This window comes from Triturus cristatus, chromosome 3_2 (genome assembly GCF_964204655.1).
Source record: "Triturus cristatus chromosome 3_2, aTriCri1.1, whole genome shotgun sequence".
Classification (NCBI taxonomy): Eukaryota; Metazoa; Chordata; class Amphibia; order Caudata; family Salamandridae; genus Triturus; species Triturus cristatus.
In genome coordinates, this window is record NC_140584.1 from 775,604,246 (window position 1) to 775,626,279 (window position 22,034).

Here is a 22,034-nt window from a genome sequence, read left to right on the forward strand (position 1 = left end):
AGCACACTGTCAGGGTAGCGAAGCAGAGCAATCCAAATCCTATTCAGGGGTAGTGGTATGGGCTAGTAACCTCAGCGTACTGGTACACTACAACAACACTCTATAAATCATTGTCCATTACTCTATAAATCATTGTCCATTCAGTGCTTTTCTTTTAAAAAGGAAAAGTACTTTTATTACACACATACACAAGCACACACGTGCACACACACACACACACACAAACACACGCACACACACACACACACACGCGCACACACACACACACACACACACACACACACACACACGCACTACTGAATACTATGCATTAAATTACATATCTGTATATCAGGCAGATGGAAATACCTACGGTATAACCACAATACCCCCACCTAAATAAATGCAACATCAAAATATAAGGGGGTGTCATTATCAATAAGGCAGGCCTAATGGCTTTGTAAGGGTGTCACCACATCAGTAAAAGCAGCCGTAAGTCATACTTCAACATACACTACCTTAAAAATCAACTGAAACATTGCCAATATTCAAAAGCATTCAATATAAAGAAAAACATTACATTGTCAGTATCAACATTTTCAATAAAGTACTGAAATTCAGAACATGTGTCTCTGTTAGACCTGACAGCCTTAGGGTGCCCTTACCCCATATTTTGCCCTTAATCCTCAATTTTTTCTGATCTCTTTTTTTTTGGCCTTAGTACTCTGTGCACTTTACCACTGCTAACCAGCTCTAAAGTGCACATGCTCTCTCCTTTAGACATGGTGAAATTGGCTTACCCCGAATTGGCACATTCAATTTACTTGTTTGCCCCTAGTAAAGTGTTACTGCATGTACCCAGGGTATTTAAATTAAATGCCATTAGTGGATCTGCAGCACTGATTAGGCCACCTATTTAAGTAGCCTTAAACATGTCTCAGGTGTGCCATTGCAGCTTGTAGGGGCAGTTTTCAACTGCCATTTTGACACAGGCTCAAACTTTCCTTTTAAATACATATAAGTCACTCCTAAGGGAGTCCCTAAACAGCCCATAAGGCAGGGTGCAGGGTGGGCGGAATTTGCGAAATTCACTTTCGCAAACTATCGCGAAAATGTTGAAAATCTCTGCAAACACACCGGAAATATCGCGAAGACGCGGATGTTTTTTTCCTGCCTGTTCGCGGTATTTTTTGCGTGATCGCGGCTCGCCAACTTACCCATGCGGTTGCTCACGGGCACGGCTGTCTTGTTTTCACTTGTCCCGCCGGCTCGCGTTCGATATGACGTGCCCGCGTCCTCACGGTCTCGCTCACGGTGGAGAATGACGTGTTCGAGATCTCAATCATCTCATACTCTCACGGTGCATGATCGCGAGAAGAAAGACATGATCGCGCGACAAATGACGTTAATGCGGGCGCGAACTGTTGCGAGACAGCGCAAAAGGCTACCAACAATTCAACATCTCGTGGAGAACGCGACCGGATCGGGAAAACTTGTCGGCAAACACGGGGATTCAGGTAAGGCGATCGCGCGCACACGAGAATGTATTTTTTTACAGCGCAAGCAAGAAACAAATTACAGGTAAGATGTGGATTGCGGAAATTTTGACATTTTCGCGCTTTCCGCGGAACGCGAAAATGTCAAATTATCGCAATTTCCGCAAGCGGAGCAGATTTTTAGCCCAAGCCTAGTGCAGTGTATTTAAAAAGTTGAACATGTTCTTTTAAGTTTTACATGTCCTGGTAGTGAAAACTTCTTAAATTCGTTTTTTCACTCCTTCAAGGCCTGCGTCTCCCACAGAATAACATTGAGTTTACTTATTACATTTAATAAGTGATAACTTTCAAATAGGAGCTGCTGGGAATGTCGAGTTTGGGGTCTAAGGAATTGTAATTTTAAACTCTCTATTATGGTAAAGTCAGGTTTTAAGTCACAGTTCGGAATATGCCAGTTTCAAAAGTTGCCATTTTCTTGCCCTAACCATTTTGTGCCTGTAGGCTTTATCCTAGGTCAAATGACTAGCCGGCAGTTGGTCTTTGTGTATTGCTCCCAGACTGTGAGACAAAGGGGGGATAGGTGTTGGCAGGATGGGTCCTCTCTGACTTGATGAGGGGGAGAAGCTGTCACCTACCACACTCGCACATCACAAAGGCTCTGTCCAGCACACTCACAAAGGATTTTGACATTAGTCTTTTGTGACTCCAGGCAAGCTGAGGCCAGGGCAGGGAGGCAGGACAAACCAAGCACCTATCGGGGTGGAAACCTCTAGAACATTCTCCTATTTCAAAGTGGGCACCAGGTATAACTAATAGACCCTCAGACCCAACTCTTCAGTACACCTCTGGACCTGTGGTAGACTCAGATGGACTGCTATGCTGCTCTGCAAAAAGGACAGCTACTCTGTTGCTCTGCTGCCCTTCTGCCTGAGTGAAAAGGACAAGCATCTTGAACCAACGATCACCAGAGTGACTGCAATGGCTGGTTGGCTGGCCTCCTGATCAGAGCCTCAAGGACAAAATAGACTCCAACCATCTAACCATCTCGAACTCAGCATCTGGACTCTATCTGCTGTGAGTCTCTACCCCCCCCCCCCCAAGTGGTGCCATCCCAGTCCTGGACACTTGGAAGTGGGCTTGAAGGATGTAGCTTGATGCATCTCCTCGCAGCTGCTTCGGAACTGCTGCTGCGCCTCACATCCAGAACTGTAGTACCCCGCTGTGGCACGACGAAGCCTCAGTACAGGCTGTCACATCTCAAGCTCCTTGTTGACGACATTCTCAACGATGATGCAGGACTTCGCAACGCAGCCCCACAGCTTCCTCAGAATCACCACTACTGCATGATGCATTATTGACACATTACTTTGCATCTCAAGCCCCTGGTCGACGGCATTCTCGATGACAATGCAGGACTCTGCATCAAAACCCCATTCAGTGCCTCTGTAAGCTTTCCGGAGTTTAGAAATACAAAGAAGATGTGCCATACTACAGCAAAAAGTTCTGCAAGGTGTTTGGGGGCATATGTATAAGAAAGTGGCGGAGCGCAGGTTAGCTCCAAAATTGCTAACGCCGTGCTCCGTCACTTTAGAAACACAGGGATGATCTGTATTTACAATAATACGGCGCACCCCAGTGTTTCTCCCTGCACTGGCTCTAAATTCAGCTGCCTAGCGCCAATGTGAGTACGCTTGCATCATAGTGCAAGGATGCCTCTGTTGAGGCAATGATTGTTTATGTGCAGGAAGGTTTCCCTTCCTGAATGGCAATTTGTAACTTCAAGGGCTGCTGCATCGTGCAGCACACATACAAGTTCCAAATTGTCATTTTTTGAAATGATTGTTTATGCGCAGGAAGGGGCACCTGTCTGGACATAAACAATCATTTTTGGCAATTTGCTGTTTTTATGTGTGCTACACAATGCAGCTCTTCCTTTTGGCGCTGCCTCCTATTTACACCACCCTTGTAAATAGAGGGCAGCATCAAAATCAATGGGTATTGCAGCGGAATACATACAGCAATACCCATTGCATGCCCCTTTCGCACTAAGTGTATCGTGAAAGGGGGCCTTAATTACAAGGCGGCACTAAGCCACATTAAGTGGGTTAACGCCGGCTTGTAAATAAGGTGAAGGGTTTATTGCCACAGGAAGGTCACTAAAAGTGACGGTCCTGTTGAGGTAGGTGCTTGTGAATATGCCCCTTAGATTGTGAAAAGAGATAAAACAAATTCCTGAGCAGGGATTGCACAGTAGAGACCAATGCAGATGAATGAGGTGTGAAGAGACATCAGCTCTCTCACTGAAATCTAAAAAAGGGTGAGCGGCTGCATTTTGAATGAGCTGCAAGGTTCTGGTAAGAGAAGCACGGAGACCTACGTACAGAGAACTGTAGTAATCCAGAGATTGGCCAAGAGCTTAACTGAAAGGGTTGGGATGAATGGGAATGTTTTTTAATGATTTTTCACATGAAGGAAGAGGCCATAGGGAGTTTGGAAATAAGAGATTCAAAGGAAAGCCTGTCATAGGAGATGATGCCCAGTGCTTAATTTGAACTGGTGGGTGCCAGTGGGACTGGCACTTATTTTTGTGCATCAGATATTTACAGAGAGCAGCAAAGGTAAAAACACACACATCGAAAAAACGGAGGAAGAGAAAGAGGAAAAACCCATCACAAAGGGAGAAAGCAGGATCATGAAAGAGTGAGATAAAGGGACAGGGAATTTCTGGTAGTGGAATAAAGAGGCATGAGTTGAATTTAAGATAACCATCCTTGGCATGCAGATATTTAATCACAGCGGCCCAAAGCAGAGTTTTGGGCATTATCACTCTTTGTTTAAAAATTAAGCACTGATGATGTCTAAATTACGTGCAGAGGAGGCAGGGCATAAGTGGGGAGCAGAAATCAGGTGGCCACCAGCTAGAAGAATAAGTTGCAGGGGGCACCAAATATGATAACCTCAGTGTTGTCAGTATTAAGGCAAAGAGAGTTGGCAGTCATCCAGTTTGCTAATGAGCAGAGGCAAAGTTTAAATTACTCCTGATGATCATTACAATTTCGGTAAATTCTAAGGATGAGCTTTGTAGCATCCACTTAAGTGTAGATATTAAAGCTGAAAGAAAAGATTAGGTCCACCGAAGGTCAGCATAAATGATTATTATCATGGGGCTAAGTGAGGATCCTTGAGAACCTTACAAATTATAGATATGAAGGCTGAACAGAAAGGGACCAAGATGATACCTGAAAAGTGTCCCTTTAAGAAAGAGGATAACCAAGACCACTTCCCTGTGTGCCATGCCATATGACACTGACATAACAGCATGCAGACACACAATCATGTCCCAAACCAACCTTTGAAAATGAGGACTGCTGTGATCCACGCCATCTCCACGTAGTGGTAGGACACGGACATTAGGTGTGCAGCTGGATACAGCAAGTAAGAAGCCCTGCCTACTCAGCACGTATTAACCTCTCCAGTGGTTTCCCTTGGAGTACTCTCCTTCCAATACTGATGTTTTGAGTGGGGGGGTGATAAATTCTGCCCCGCTTGCAGAGTTTTGGCCACTCCACAATACGCATGTAACACAGAGGTCTGGCCAATTTCCGCCAACCAGTGCGTGGTGGAGTTTTTTCCTGTGCGTGGCTTACCAATGGTAAGTGGGCGAGTGTGAGCAAGATTTGGTATCCGCTAGCATGATATTCAGTTACTAGGAGGGCACTTTGTGTTGGCCTCAGGACTCTGAGCACTTTACCACTGCTGACCAGTGCTAAAGTGGATGTGCTTCTCCCCTAAACATAGTGACATTGGTGTATACACAGTTGGCATATTTAACATGCCTATAAGTCTCTTGTAAAGTGGTATACCATATACCCAGGGCCTGTAACCTAAATGCTACAAGTTGGCCTGTGGCACTGATTGTGCCACAAACACAAGTACCCTCTCAAACCTGCCGCAGGCCTGCCATCACATGGCCTGTGTGTGCAGTTACTGCTACTTTGACTTAGCAGTTAAAACTACTTGCCAAGCATTAAACTTACCTTTTATACACATAAATCACCCCTAAAGTAGGCCCTAGGATACCCTAAGCGCAGGGTGTTGTGTAAGTAAAAGGTAGGACATGTACTCTTATGCTTTATATTTCCTGGTAGTGACAAACAGCTAAACTAATTTTTCATTACTGTGCTGCCTGCTCCTCTCGTAGGTTAACATTGGGATTTCCTTAATACACTTTTAAGCTGTAATTCCTGATCAGAAAGGAGTAGCTGGAATTACGTTTCATATCTTTGGAAGGGTAATAATAAATCCTCTTTAATAGTAAAGTTGGATTTTACATCATTATTTTGGAAATGCAACTTTTAGAAAGTGGACATTTCTCTGCTTAGACTGCTCTGTGTGTGACAGAGAACTCATCTGTGTTCATCTGCATTCTGAGGCAGAAAGAGGGAGCTGACACTTACACCTGAATAGGCAGTTTCCTGTTGCCCACAAAAAGGACTGATTACCCCCTACTGATAGCCTAGCAGACAAGACTGGGCTGAAAGAATACTTTTGCTATTCAAAGATTTCTCTTTGATGACATCCCCACTTGAAAGGCACCTTTGTGTATAAGTATTGTGCCGTTGACCCTACCAAGACAGAATACTACTGGTCCTGTGAAAAACTCAGACAGGAGTAAAGACTGCTGTGCGACAAGGATTGCCACTCTGTTTGACTGCTGCTCTGGAAGAACTGCCTTTCTGCTTTGGTGTGCTGCTCTGCTGCCTGCTGATCTCTGTCCTGCGGAGGACAAGGACTAGACCCCTCTCACTTGAACCCCAAGTGACTCCAAGGGCTTGCTTCCTGTTCTGAAGTCTCAGGGCCATCAAAGACTTCCTTCAGCCTTGCAACAGCACCCCAGACTCTGCTATCTGTGAGCCCTGCCCTGCCAAGTGGTGCCAACCCAGTCCTAAGCCTTTGAAAGGTGACTTCTGCTGTACAGAACCATCAGAATTGACGCAGTGACAATTTTGCGTTGATCGGAACCTATATGTTGCCTTCTGGCGAAGGAGCAGATCGATGACATGTCTTCGATGGAATTTATTGCTCAATGACAACGGACAGTGCAGCTCAACGATGACAATGATGACTGTCTGCATCATAAAGGGGTTCGTCGACGAAGCCTTCATCGCCTGCGTGGATCAGAACCAACGCATCGAGTCTTCGACATTGAAACTTCCTCCATTCAAGGTAATTTTCAGTGGGACTTGCATGAGTCCTGTAACGAGCCTTCCCTCCATCACGGTCAGCCTGATGTTTGGATTTACCCCAGTGCAGGGCGACCTCAAGTAAGCCCTAAGCACTATTTGCTTCTAAGCACTACATTTTCATTTAATCTTTAAAAAATCATAACTCCAGTTCTACTTTTTCGATGTTTGTCTTTTTGGTCTTGCTTTACTCATAAAACTATCATCTATTTTTCTAAACCATAGTGGAGTATTTATGTGGTGTTTTCATTGTGCTACTGTGTGTGTATTGCACAAATACTTTACACATTGCCTCTTTAGATACGCCTGACTGCTCTGTGCCAAGCTACCAGAGGGTGGGCACAGGTTATCTTTTAGTGTGTATCTAGCTTACCCTGACTAGAGTGGTGGTTCCTGCTTGTACAGGGTGCATACTCTGACAACCAGTAACCCCATTTCTAGCACGGGCGGTCGTGTGTGGTTGCAACTGTTTGCGGTCAGAAAGCTGCTGCTTGAGTAAAAAATCTACTCGAGCAGCAACATAATCAACTCGAAAAGCTGTTGTGCTGCGTTGTGCCACTTGTGCTAATTTTTAAATTGCGTGATGAGCTCCCAGTGCTAAAAATCAGAGAGAGCAGCTCAGCATGCCTAATTCCGGTTGTTGGCAGAACTCTGCGGAATCTCGCTGACTTTTCATGTAACTCAGGGAATTCTGTGTAGTGAAACTTCATGAGTTACGGCCACCTCTACTTTTGAGGGCCTGAGTAAGGGATTCGTTGAGATTATAAAGGTCGCTGAATCCAATGTTACTATTGCTTTCTATAGCTACTGAGTTTTAATCTATTTTACTCAAGTTAATTTCAATGAAGGTTGGGCCAACAATATGCAAAAGATGACTGTCCCAAGATGACTAAAATGTTTTAACAGGCTTCAATATTATCACCAAATTTATGCAGTTATACATATACCAGCTGATATAAGGACACCACTGGTTAATATAAAACTTTGTTACCTATAACTTACACTATTGCTCAATGGTGTTTTTCAAATGTGATTACACAAAAGAAATGCTGGACACAGTAATTCTCATGCAAATTACCTTCATATGAATTATGAATGCCAAAGCATGTGAGATGACATGTGTTCCCCGTAAGATTTATGAGGGTTTGAACCTGCCTCCTCTGTCCTTTCGTTGTCTTGTACATGAAAATATGTATCAGATACAAGAGCAGTTTTCTTTTCAATGTATCAAATATTGTGGGAAATCAGAAATTTTATTTGGCCCAATATTGTAATTAACAGATTCAACAACTCTCTTTCCTCTGTGTTGAGAGGAAAGATTGTCCACAGTTAGGGCACAGTATAAAAACAAAACATGGAGATTTTGTTCACGAGGGGGGTATAACATGGTATCACATGGGTGGATGTTGTGCAACACTAAGGGAAATTTACCACTAGATATGATGTTTTGACACCACTTGTTTTGGATTTTCTTCATCTGCACGGTTCTGGGGATAGTGGACACTTCACTCACCCCAGGACTTCTCTTAAGTAAAATTGTACTTTCTTGAAATAAAAAGTATTTTTTTCACAAACAGTAATATAATACTCACAGAGAGGGTCATGGTCCTGATGAATGCCCATATACCCAATTATGGGTAGACTTCGTAGGCAGAAACATGTTGACCTGTTCACAGGGTCCCCAGTATTTTAATCTACACACTTTAGACAGGAACGTTTATAGTCTATTGGTAGGATGTTTCCATATTCCTTGTTTACATTGCCTTTGCTTTCATAGATTAGGACATCTCCGTCACGAAAAACATAAACTTATGGAGCAAAGCAGCTCCCCTTCAAAAGGGTAGTAGCCCACATTGGCACACAAACATGACAAAAGTGAGGTGGAGCTCTATGATGAAGCATGCCACCCTTGCGTGGCTTTAGTCTTGATGTTTTCAGTTACACCTGGAGTACTAGTTGCTATATGGTTGTAGTTTTGAGAGTGTGTATTCTGGTTTTCCTCTCCTCTGCTCCTTTTGTCTGTGGCCTTGAATATGTTTGGCTGGGAGGCAAAGCAACCCCCTTGAGGATGAACCCAAGGACACCTGCTCCGTCATTGCCTTTTTTAAATTTTAATTAATATTTTGTATTCTTTGCTCACATGATGCAGATTGAGGTTTTTTGTCCCTTTGAGGAAGACTCAATGACACCTTTGGTTGAACTGGCTTTTACAGCCTCGATCTAGCTAATCCATCCCCATAAATTTAACGCCATTGGCGCTGTAATGATCGCACGCTTTGCATAGAAAGCCTTTATTAAGCGCTGTAATGATCGTGCAATATGCATACAAAGTCTTTACTAAGCCTCTGACATTCGATGCATTTTCTACGTGTCAACAGTAAAATTCCCCCAAGAAAGCAATCTAGTTGTATTACTATAGGGGGCGCATGATTTTCTATGCAGCAACCCCGTCGATTGCGCAGCCTAAATAACCTAGATTGAGTTAGCGGATCAGTTTTTTCATTACCGCTTGACTCATCCTCCAGCACCCATGCCTTCAGGGAAAGTGGTCTTAGTTGTGTGCAGCAGCAGTGTGGTTTTGGACGCCGGCGCTCAATGCTCCCTATCCCGCACCGTGACTTGGCCCAATTACGGCCACACACACTTCACCACGTACACATGTGAAGTGGCGGGAACTTAATTGGGCAATTAGTAATGGTATAAATACCGATCCTACCTGGCTCCTCATTCACCTCGAAGCCGCAGAAGGGGACGTTTGTAGCAGGTAGTAGCACTACACATGTAAGTAAGGTGCTTTTAAGCACTGGGTCCCCTCCGTTTTTCACAGGCTCATGATGCCACAGGCTTCAATATAGCAAGTATGCATTCTTTCTACTTACCGGTATATAATATCCCTAGAGAATTACTACTGCGACCTCTGGAAGCAAAATAGAGAGTGTGTTTTATGTTAAATGTTGGTCTGTCCAGTGTTTGTCCTCCAACCCCCCATTTTTCACAGGGCACTGCACTGAAACTGATAGACTGACTATTACGTCTAGACACTGTGTAATTTCACCTTTACAGGTCACGATATCCACATGAAGAGTGCCACCATTTAATATCCCATATGTACTTTTGTGTACTTTTTTCAGACTGACATTGAAGACATTATCTTGTTCAAGACCAATTACCATAAAAGGCATATTTGGCTATGTTCTACACATAATATCATTTATGTAGAGACAGTATTTAACTGTCGCACATGAGTAGGGTAGGGATCTGTGCACCCGTCCTGAAGAAGAAGCTTTATGCTTCGAAATATGTCGATGCACACAAGTTGTGTACATTAAACACACAAAACCTCTACCACACTATTTGAACAATGCCAGCACGGTGGTATATTAAAATTCTTCTTAGCCCTCAAATGCCAGGTATTTTTTAATATTCACTTATCCATCCACTCCTGACCCTACCACTCACTACCCTCGCACACCACACATAGTGATTACATTAGTACTCCCGCGTATTCGTTGGCTAGCAGCACGCCACGTTCCGTAGAGGGACGCAAAGACCCCTCTGATGAAGCATGACACCAAGGGCCCTTTTGGTGCGCGAGGGGTATTTAAAGAACACTATGTGCTTCCCACCACTGTAGGAAACACATCATACTCCAGTCCTTGTGTCCTAATTTTTCACCTATCTTATATGGGTGGATTCCATTTGTTTATAAACTATAGTTGGGGAGATCGAATCCGCCCCTTGTGTCCTTGTTGACACTTTTCCTCTCCACTCTCTCTTTTGTTATATATGCACTTCTGACCATGACCTTGTTCGAAAATTCTGTCAACAAATTTGATAGTGGATTTTGATTTCTTACTGGAGTGTGGGCTGCAATATTCAGAGAAAGGGTTGCTGCAGCAGAGAAATTCTTTAAAAAAGAGATTACATCTGGTTACTGTCTTGAGAGACAGTCTGAAATTAGAATTTAGATTCAGTTTTGAAAACACTTTTTGCATTGTGTGCACAGTTGCTTTAAGGTAATCTGACTGGTGGGGGATTTGGATTTGCCCAGTAATTTTCAGGTTACCTGGCAGACAACGTATGTATAATGGTGATTCCCCAGGCCCTTTTAATGGTGGCGGCCGATCTAACTAGGATTGAATGGAAGACTGATAAAATTAGTTAGTGAAGGTAATGAAGACTCCAGTATACACAGTTGCAGACAAAGCATTTGGATGCATAAGGGAGGCAGTATGTTTAAATTACAGAGGAGTCTAAAGGCGGGGAAAACAGGTATAATGTTACGATTACATACACATGGTCAGGCAAGTGGTTGCTATGTATAGCTCTGTGGACAGCAGATAGGTGAAGAGATATGAAATATGGAATATCCGTGTTGTTTGTGAAATGAAAGGTTTATAGTCTTTGTATCGCCTAAGTCCTACCAGAACCGAAAAGAAAATATCTCTTTCCTTCTTCTGTATTGGCCTGAGGATTTTCATATAAAGTGCCCTGAACTTAATGGATTAGAAGGCACATAACTCAGCTGGTGACTCCGGTATTAACAATGGAAGGGAGATGCACAGGAGGCAGGAGGCATAACACACCAGGGCAAAGATTACAGAGTAGCTGTGTTCTGGAGGGGGTTTGGGAAATATCATAGGCCAGGCATAAACTTTGTTTGTTGAACGTTTGGATTGTCAACATTTCTAAATCTGGTAACTTTTCAATACTTAAAAATCGGATATCATACATGTATGGCAGGTGAAAAGTGGCAGATTTAAAATACAATTACATTAGACAGATATAAATTGAAAGCAACAGTATGGAGGGCTCATTGGCTAAGAGTTTCAAAAAGTTAAGACAGAATGCATATTTTTCGTTGGGATTGCATTATAATGACTACATGACAATGTATTTAGATGTCATAATTGCACTATAATGTAAAAGGCAGTGGTAGATAAATGTATCTAAATCTGTTGCATGCAATGTCATTATGTCTGGTTGTGTCTATGTCCGTAAACTGTTTACAGGATGTCTAGTTATCCAACAGAAACATCGTTTTTAGTGGCAGAAAATAGAGATGAGGCAACAATAAACAACTTTGAATTAATGCTCTCTTGTATTTAGATAGCACAGTGATACTGACGCAGGCAGTGGAAGGGTAAAACAGGTTGAAGAACTACACTTAAAGACGAGCAAGTAAAGATTAAAAAAATGAGAAAACAGCCATTGTAATCCTGTAAGCCACAAAGATAAAAGTAAAAAAAACCAGTCAGATACTAGTTTATCTTTCCAGAAGGATTGGTATGGCTGGACACACATGCAGTGATCAGATGCAATGATCAGAATGTTGTGGGCCGTGAGCATACGTTAAACCACTCAAAATGCAATAGATATGAAGAAGAGGATTTTTTTAAATGAATCAATGATACTGGCATTGTGTGGTGCTATGCTTTAGCGGGACAGACCCTACTTTCATACCCCTTGTTGGACCTGGCCCTCTCTGCAGGGACACCCCAAACCTTTTGCCTTTACCGTCCGCTTTGTTGCTGAAATTCGTTTTTGTTGACTTTAGGACTCTGTACTTTATGACTACCAACCAGTGCTAAAGTACTTGTGCTCACTCCCCTAAGCATGGTTACATTGGATAACACCTGATTGGCATATTTAATTTACTTAAAAGACCCTAATAAAGTGGTGTAAACATATTTCCAGGCCTTGTTGGCCTGCCGCACATATTGTGCCACCCACTTAAGTAGCCCCTTAAAACATGCCCCAGGACTGCCATTGCAACCTTAAGGCAGTTTTAAACTGCTAATTCGACTTGGCAATAAAACCCCATTAGCTAAGCCCTAAGCTCCCCTTTTATTGCATATGTCACCCTACCTAGGTAGTCCATAGGGCAGGGTGCATTGTAATTAAAAGGTTGGACATGTACTTTTAAGTTTTACATATCATACTGTGATCCTACATGTCCCATACGATAACATTGGGTTGCCTTATTACATTTAATGAGTGCTAATTTATGACTGGGGACAGATTAGGATTTCAAGTTTGGTATTTATGAAATCGTAACTAAAAGTCCTGTGGTAGAGTCTGATTTTAAATTACAATGGATTGTGTCACTCTTCACTGAGACTTGCATGCCTCTCAGAGGCAGAGCATCCTTCTGTACAACTAGACAAATACCACTGGGCCTTTTAGAAAGGGGCCTGTGTTCGTCAACAACAAACTCTGCTATTTGCCTATAGGTTAGCTTAACTCTGATGTCTGTCCTATGATGATTAAATACTTTGGATGAGGTACAGAGTTTAGTGTTAAAAGGAAATCCTCTGGTTTGTGGAGGGAGTGCTAAACCCTCTGTGGGAAGAATCACATCCAACACAGTGGCAGTATAGAGGTGTTGATAGTATTGTGGGATTAATCCTGCCAGATATGTCTCCACTGGAAGGCAATAATTCACCAGGACATTTATCATATATCCCTAAATCTTAGGACTGTACATTACACTCTAACTCTGAATTTGGTGATCTGTCATTAGTGATTAGATATTTATTTTTCCTACAAATTGATATACCACAGACCTTGCCACAGAGGTGACAAAGCGCTTTACATGCTTGAAAATGTTTGAAAAATGAGATAAAGACAGTTTAAAATAAAACACATGTAACCGTACATGGAAAGGAGAGAACTTTTTTGCTGAGAAGTAATAGAAACTGCTTGAGCTTAACTTGAATTCTGTAAAAATGATGAAGGACGACACAATGTATAGAGAGAAGGGTCTTTAGGAGAATTTGCTGCAAAGTAAATGGTTTGGATATATTCTCTACAAGTTTACTTGAGAAGTCAATTTAACCACTATACATTCCTGAAAGCACCCACAGACTCTTGTGATATTTGTGAATTCAAATCTCTCAACAGCTTGGGTGCTGTCAGCAGCATCACAATTCAACAGCTGTAGGAATTAAGTCTTCACACTACTGCTACAAAACCTTACTACATTCTTTCAGTGCAAGTTTTAATATTGGCCAGACAAAATCTAATATCTGTTGCTTTCCATTGCATTTGAAAGGAGGATGTTGTATGTCTGCTTACCATTTCATTGTGATTCTTTGAAGGCTCTTTGGTATACCCATATGCTTGGAGGATGAGCTGTCCGTATGAGTGAATTGTCAAGAAGCACAGGATGTTTGACTTTCTGGATTCCACCAGTCGAACAACTGCTTTAGTCTCTGGTTCTGATGCTGGCCCTGTCCCGCAGAAAATCAGATCACTGCAATTGTGAGTTGCTCCAATACCTTTATTTCAAGAAAAACACAATATTCATTTGTTTTTGACCAATCTATTTTGGGATTACAGTTCAAAAGGTTTGATTTTAACCAGGTGTTTTCAAAGGTCATTGAATGTGAGACTAGATTTTGCCTTTCACCCTTATTATTTTTCTAGTGTTAGTATGTATGCTGAATCCTTTATCCTTTGAGTTTAAAGTAACAAAACAGCATGCATATTGGGTTAACCTGATGTCCGAAGAACAGAGCACCTCAAAAGCTTATATGCATACAAATAATTATGGTGCCTAACCAGCTAGCTGAGACTTATAGATTTAAAATGCCCCTTTATTGAAAGTAAACAGATACAACACAATCTACTTACATTATTATTCATCACCCGCACTGATCTTATCATTGGTTGTCAAATAGATAATTACGATCTAGTTACGATTTTTATTTAAGCTAAAATGATAGACGATTTAACATTTAAAAAAAAAAAAGAATATAACAAAAGGAAAAAGGAAAAAACATCAAAGAATTCAGCCAGATACATACTTAAGAATGTTATTCAACAAATGCTGATTGTTAGACCTGGCCCTTTCTGCAGGGTCACACCCAAAAGGTTTTTCCTTCCTTCTCCCCTTTCTGCTGCATTTGTTTTTGTTGCCTTTAAGCACTTTACCACTGCTAACCAGTGCTTCAGTGCATGTGCTCTCTAATTTAAACATGGTAACATTGGCTTCTCCGCAATTGGCATATCTAATTTATTAATCACTACATGTGCCCAAGGCCTCTAAATTAAATGCTAGTAGTGGGCCTGCAGCACTGAATGTGCCACCCACTTAAGTAGCCCTTTAAACATGCCCCAGGCCTGCCGTCACACAGCCTGTAATGGCAGTATTAAACTGTCATGTCAAAATGGCAAGTTAACCCTCTGGCCAGGCCCAAACCTTCCTTTTTAATACATATAAGTCACCGGTAAGGTATGCCCTGGACAGCCCAAGAGCAGGGTGCAGTGTATTTGAAAAGTAGGACATTAACATTTAAGTTTTACATGTCCTGGTAGTGAAAAGCCCCCAAATTCATTTTTCACTTCATAAATTAACATTGGGGATTTCTTATTACATCTAATAAGTTATAATTCCTCACTGAGAGGGAGTAGATCTGTCATGTTTAATACCTATGGACTTGTAATAATAAATCCTCTTTAACGGCACACTTGGCTTTATGATTACAACTTTAAAAATGCCACTTTTAGAACATTGGCATTTTTCTGCTCTTAACCCTGTGTGCCTGCTGCCCCATCTCTAATACAAATCTGGGGTGGATGACAACTGGCCCTTGTACATTCCCACTAGACAGCCGCAAAAAATGGATGCTTTGATGGGCCTTAGTGGACCATTAACTGGCTTGATGGGGAGCAGAGCTGAGGACTGCCCCACTTACACTTGAATAGGCTGTGTCCTGTTCCTGCAAAAAGGGCTACATACTTCCTTGTAGATGAGCCTGGAACCAGGGCAGGAAGGGCAGGGACTTTGTGCACTTCAAAGGCCTCTCTTGGAAGTCTCCTCCACTTGAAAGGCACAACACAATATAAGTACCGAACCTCTGACACCACCAACTCAGACACTACTGGACCTGTGAAAAACTCTGCCAGGAGGAAGGACTGCTGTGCTGCTACAAGGACTGCCACTCTGCTGGACAGCTGCTCTGGCTGGGAGAACTGCTTTTCTGCTGCCTGCCACCCTCTGCCCTGCTGAGGAAGAACTGGACCCATCTCACTTGAACCCAGACTGACTCCAAGGGCTTGCTGGCTTACCCCTGTTCTAAAGTCAGAGGGACATCACAGACTTCTTTTCACCTACAAACGCACCTGGAACTTTGCTTGCTGCAAGTCTTGTCCTACCAAATGATACCAATCCAGTCCTGGGCACTTGGAAGTGGGTATAAAGAGCAGCAACTCCCAGAATCCACAAATTGTTCTGCTCAGAATCAGCGCATCTCCCTTGACAACAACGCATCATGGCTGCTGCTAGAACTGATGACATTGATCATCGATCGTCAGTGCATCGCATCATCTGCTAATCTGCCACATCCCCAAATTTGCGCAGCCTGTAGCTGTGGCCTCGCCTTCAGCTGGAAGCTCAAGGGCGACTCATCATCCCTTTTGCTGTTCGCATCTCAGCTCCGTCCACAATGCAACAAGGTACTTATCAGTGGGCCAAGTCTGGTCCCTGTATCCGACCCACACTCCATCATGGTCGGCTTTGGATTTACCCCGGTCAAGCCAGATAGTCCCCGGTAGGAGCTCTAAGCTGTTAAGCACTATATTTTCATATATTCTCTTTAAAAAATTCATAACTCTTGGTAATTCTTATTGGATTTTTGTTATTTTGGTCTTGTATTTCTAATAACAATATAAGCTATTTTAATAAACTGGTGTGTAGTCTTTTTGTGGTGTTTTCACTTTGTTACCGTTTGAAGTGTTCCACAACTACTTTACACATTGACTCTTAAGTTAAGCCTGCCTGCTCTGTGCCAAGCTACCAGAGGATGAGCACAGGTTAAGTTATGGTGTGTATCTGTCTTACCCTGACTAGTATTGTGGGTCCTGCTTGGACAGGGTGCATACCTCTGCCAACTAGAAACCCATTTTCTAACACTGATCATGCACTTTCCAATTTGTCTGAAAGATTCAATGTATTTGCGGTTAAGAACCAATGTATTTGTGTTTAATAATGCTTTCTTGAGAAAACTATGCTTTTTGTGCTATATTGACACCCAAGGAATACTTGATATTATCAGGAACTATTAATAGGGGTCTCTGTATGCACGGATTCCTAACACCAAAGTTATTATACTCAAAACCTAGTCACCTTCCTATAGCTCCACAACATATGCTCCAGTGGTTCAGTACTCAACACTCCTAACATTGCAGACCTCATCAGGCATCACAAACTTGACATAGCTTTATTCACAGAAACATGGTACACCCCCATGTCCTCAAATATCCTATATATTGTTGCATCCCTCTGGTAAGCCGATCACCATGCAGACCATGCTCACAAGAAAGGAGGAGACCTCACTCTCATCTTCAATATCTCCTGACCCTGTATCTTAGGAAACACATAACACTTAAATCAATGGAGCTCCGTACATGCCACTTGCCCACTCTCTGCAAATCAATCTACCAGGCTTCCTCAAAAAAACAAAGAATTAATATTCAAATTCCCTATCCTCTTCAGGACCTCATCCATCTGGAATGTTGAAGTCACAAAGGGAGTGGCCGGGCATGTCATACATCTCAAATACAAACAAAACAAGAAACATCCTCCTTAACCTCACTGATATGATAACCATGGTACAGCAAGAAACTCAACCAACACACTCCAAATGCAACATCCTTGATCAAGCCACCCACACAATTGGAATCACCCACATATTGCACCATGCCCATCTCCCTACTATTCAACCAACACATACATCAAGATCAACCCAAAAGACTATCAACTCCTTCAAGAACTTATCCATCAACAATCTTCAGTTCAGACAACGCACTCAATCCTTGCCCATCCCTAACATCCTAGACATAAGTCTTTCTCAACAACTTCAACTAGTTCCTGGAAAATCATTTAAAGACACAGTTCATACCTTTGGCACCCTGATACACCTTTGACCAAAGTCACTAGTGCATCCACATGAGCACCACAAGATGTTAGAATACTCCAGTATCCTCTGTAGTCCTGCAGATTTCCATCTTGACCCCATCATCTTCAGCCTCTGTATGGAGCCCTTGTGAATTCTACTCACTGACAAGAGCATACAAGGTCACCAATAGGCTCATGACATACACAATAGGTTTAAGTGTCGTCCACTCTCAACTTCCAAAACCTCAAACACTGCCTTCACTGCATCCAGACCTTGATATCAAATACTCCCCCACTTCAAATTCCTCATAATCACCAACAAAAAAACATAACAACGTATCTTTTTTTATCAAAAATGCCTGTCATCAACTTTGACTATGATAGGAAGTGATATTATTCGTGCCAGAAAGTGACTTCTGAACTGCTGCCTAAGCTCTTGTAACAGACACCACACCGGCACCACTGAAAAGTGTCTGACTTGCTGAAGTATGCCTCTCTGAGAGTCTGAAGAAATTCTGCCACATCACCACCACTGTGATGGAACTCTACTGGCTCCCTTACCAGCCTATACCATCTTCAAGGCCAGTTGCTTTGGCTCTACATTGGCTACAAACACATGGTGATCCACACCTTCACCTATCTAGCCAACAAGCTCACCATTTACAGAGGCTCTTTACACATGTCTGGTCAAGACACCACAAGACTACAGATGAAGAAATATAAAAGAGAAAAAAGGAGAAAATGTCCTTCCCCAGCTACGCACCCTGGATCTGGAATGATATGCCCGACTTGATCCAGAACTGTCAAAACCTCAATCTATTCAGGATACAACCAAAAACATACCTCTTAAAAGAACACTATTTCTTCATGAAGTAACTATAGCCCATCTCTTCTCAGGACTCGGTTGAATCCTTCCCCCCACCCCTGGAAACACTCTTTGATCACACTATTGGTCTCTGGCCCTTTATTGCACTCTGCTGCCTATGGCTAAAATTGTGTACACAACTACCACCTACAGGCATGCATATAGGAAAACTAGAGAAAAAAAAGTTTACCATTTCAGAGTAAGTCAATTGAAGTTACCATTAATATGTAGGCCTATAAAAACAACAGGTAATATATAGGAAATAGGCTGTGAACTCTCTCCAGGTGGTTAAGAATGACTTTTTGAAGCGCATGTTGTGTGTTCCACGTGGAATATCTAACCTAGCGGTTCATGAGGAATTGGGGGTCCCCTATCTAAGTGATGTTCTTGCGCTGCGCCCTCTGGTGTTTTGGTTGAGGTGCTGGTTAAACAAAGAGTTAACTCTTAACCATTTAATTTTAAGAGAGTGTTTGTTCCTCGATAATGCATCTCAAATTCCCTGGCTCAACTACATTAAAATCAGCCTGGAAGGGCTAGGGAGCACTGATCTATTTTGTAACCCTAAATCCATTGTTAAGAAGGACGTGGAATTAATTAGGGTAGCCTTCTTAACCTCAAGGAAATTGGACAGGGAGGCGCAGGAGATGCTGAAACCCAGTGTTCGTATGTTATTAATGCTCAAAACTATTCTGACAACTGAACCTTATCTAATGGGGTTTCTATCAATACACAAGAGGTTCTTATTAACTAGGTTTCGGATGAACCTTTTTCATCTCTTGCTAGCCAGGCCTAAGGGATAAGGCAGATGTCAAGTGCTAGCTCCCTGTGGCTGCGACGTACAGTCTCCACAGGATTTGCTGCATTTTATGTAAGTTTTATGAAACCCCTCAAAGGTATTTTTTGGTTCCCATTTTAAATAGAATGAATTTTATTCAAGCCCGTCCTGAATTAATGTATCTGCAATTGCTGAAATAGGACTGTATTAATTTTATAGTGGGGTTCTTAAAAGTTACCGTGAAATCCAGAGCCTGTATGCAGGGCCAGACTGGGCACCAAAACCGGCCCAGGCAAAGTGCTCGGCAGCCCCCCCCTTCACCAAGCTCTTTGCCAGGGCTGGTTTTCGGCCCCCAGGGGCCCAAAACCGGCCCCCACCCATGCGGCACACCGGGGGATTGCCCGGTGCCCGCTACGGCCAGTCCGGACCTGCCTGTATGGATGAAAAACAATGGATGATCTATGTAGGATCTATTAGGACTAGCGTGCACCATAAAGTAAATAAAATAGGAAGTCATGTTTTCCGAGCACATTGCACTTTAAGGTTCTGATCAATAGGGGAGGTTGGATATTGGGTTTTATCCATAAATTGTGTATAGAGTCAATTTTTTTTAATCATGTTTTAACGTATTATTGTTTTAATGTATTTGTAACCTTTGTAACTTTTATGGTTTTCCGACGTGAAACCGAATAAAGTTTATTTGAATTTATAGGAAATAGAAAGTTAGAACTGACTAAAACCTTGATATATAGGGGGAAGTGAGAGAGAATATGCCAAAGTGTGGTTCACGTCACCACCCCAGGTTGTACCCTCACACCTATTTAATGTACCCATGGTAGACAACATGCTGCCCACTAAGTTTCATCCTGCTACTTTATTAGCTCTGCAAGAACGATAATTATCTCCGTAAGTCTTGGTTGCAAAACAGCATCCTAAACAAGGTTGACTTGTCCTCCCCCATTTGTGGTGGAATTAACTAAATATAATGAGGCAGTTTTATCATTTTTCAAACAGCACAATGCAGTAAGCCATCTTGGTGAGCTGCACTGCGTGGAAGTGCAGGAATGTGCCATATTTACACATTCTTGTCCTTTCCTAGCACTAAGGCACTTTTGGCTGCCTAGCGCCAAAGCAGGCACCCTTGTGTAATGGTGCAAGGATTCCTGCGTTGTAGGCAGGATTGTTTTTGTGCAGGAAGGAACACCTTCCTGCACAAAAACAATCCTGAGAGACATTTTCTTCTTTCTACGTGTGCTGCAGATTGCATTTATCCAGCCCTTGAGGTGGCCTTGCGTGGCTTGATAAATCTCAACTGGGCTTTGCGTCGCTCTTGCACCCTCTTGCATGGTGCAAGGGCCACGCAAAACCTTGATAAATCTGTGCCATGATCTGGCCCCAAGTCTTTAACATGCTGTATTTGGTCAGACTGCATTGCGGGCACTTGCTGTACCACTTCAGAAGGGATTCCCAGTGCCTACATGTGTTAATTACATTTCTGACAACTTAGGGGGAAATTAGTGTATTTTTTTACAAACATATTTCATGGCCACAGGGTCCTCCCACTTGGCAGAAACAGACACTTTGGTGATGCAACTTTCCCCAAGTAGGGAAGAGCCCGTAATATGTCAGCTTTTCAACCAAACGTATCAGACAGAAAATGTGTTACATCTGGGTGATGTTCCCTTCATGCAGTTTAAAATTCACAGCAAGAGAGGATTCCGGACTTCATCTGAAAAGGACTCAGTGAGATCAAGTATGAGAAGCCAGGTTGCTTCAACAGACAACAAGAAACAGGATGAAAATAATTCACATAGTAGAAAGAATTATAGAGCTTTGTTTACTCTAATAGACAGTGCTGGCAGACTAAGAAAGAGTTCCAAAGCTTCAGTAAGGGCAGATAGAAGTATCCAGTGATCACCAGCCGATTGCTTCATTGGTATGGACCAGTGTTCTCTGGATTGTAGTAGGTGGAATTTTTGTATACTCTGATCCCTGTTAACTGGGCACTGATCTTGTGGCAAAAGTATATCCTCATCCTGTACACAGTGAGGTACAGGGATGAAGAAAATCAGGCTTTCAGCTTCTAGCATGGTTCAGTGCAACCTCCGTTTCTTTGTCTAATTTTTTGATCCGCCTCTATGAGTCTTATACCGTGTTGGACTTGGCTCTTTCTGCAGGGTCATCCCAAAATATTTTGCCTTCATCCTCCAGTTTTCTGAATCCATTTTTGTGCTTGTGCTTTCTACTTAAAACTTGGTAGAACTGGCTTATCCCTAATTGGCATATTTAATTTACTTACACGTCCCTAGTAAAGTGACATTACCTGTGCCCACGGCCTGTAAATTAAGTGCAATTGGTGGGTCTGCAGCACTGATTATGCACCAACTTAAATAGCCCTTTAACCCCTTCGCTGCCAGGCCTTTTCCCCCTCCTGTGCCACGCCCTTTTTTAGCTATTTGGGGTAGTGCGTGCTGAGGCCCCTGTAACTTTTTGACCACATAAGGTATCCATGCCAAATTTGCGTCCTTTTCTTCCAACATCATGGGGATTCTGAAGGTACTCAGGGTTTGTGGATTCCCCTGGAGGGGTCACAGAAATGAGCCAAAATACAGCAAAATTTAGTTTTTTTGGAGAAAAATTGGAAAAACGGGCTGCAAATGAAAGCATCTGGGTTTTTCCCTGCAAATGTTATCCAAAAGGGTTTGTGGGGCTGAAATCACCATTTTCCCAGATTTTAGGGAATACCAGACTTTTGTCAGAAACCCAACATTTTTTA

General features: G+C 42.5%; 1 protein-coding gene across 1 annotated transcript in view; it reads right to left on the reverse strand.

The window, feature by feature from the left end:
• Positions 1-22,034, reverse strand: part of LOC146858079 (carboxypeptidase O-like) — a 226,483-nt gene that overhangs the window by 58,812 nt on the left and 145,637 nt on the right. Inside the window, exon 9 of the mRNA XM_085646867.1 lies at positions 13,796-13,998. Coding sequence (XP_085502993.1) covers positions 13,796-13,998 — 203 coding nt within the window. The remainder of the gene's footprint in view (positions 1-13,795; positions 13,999-22,034) is intronic.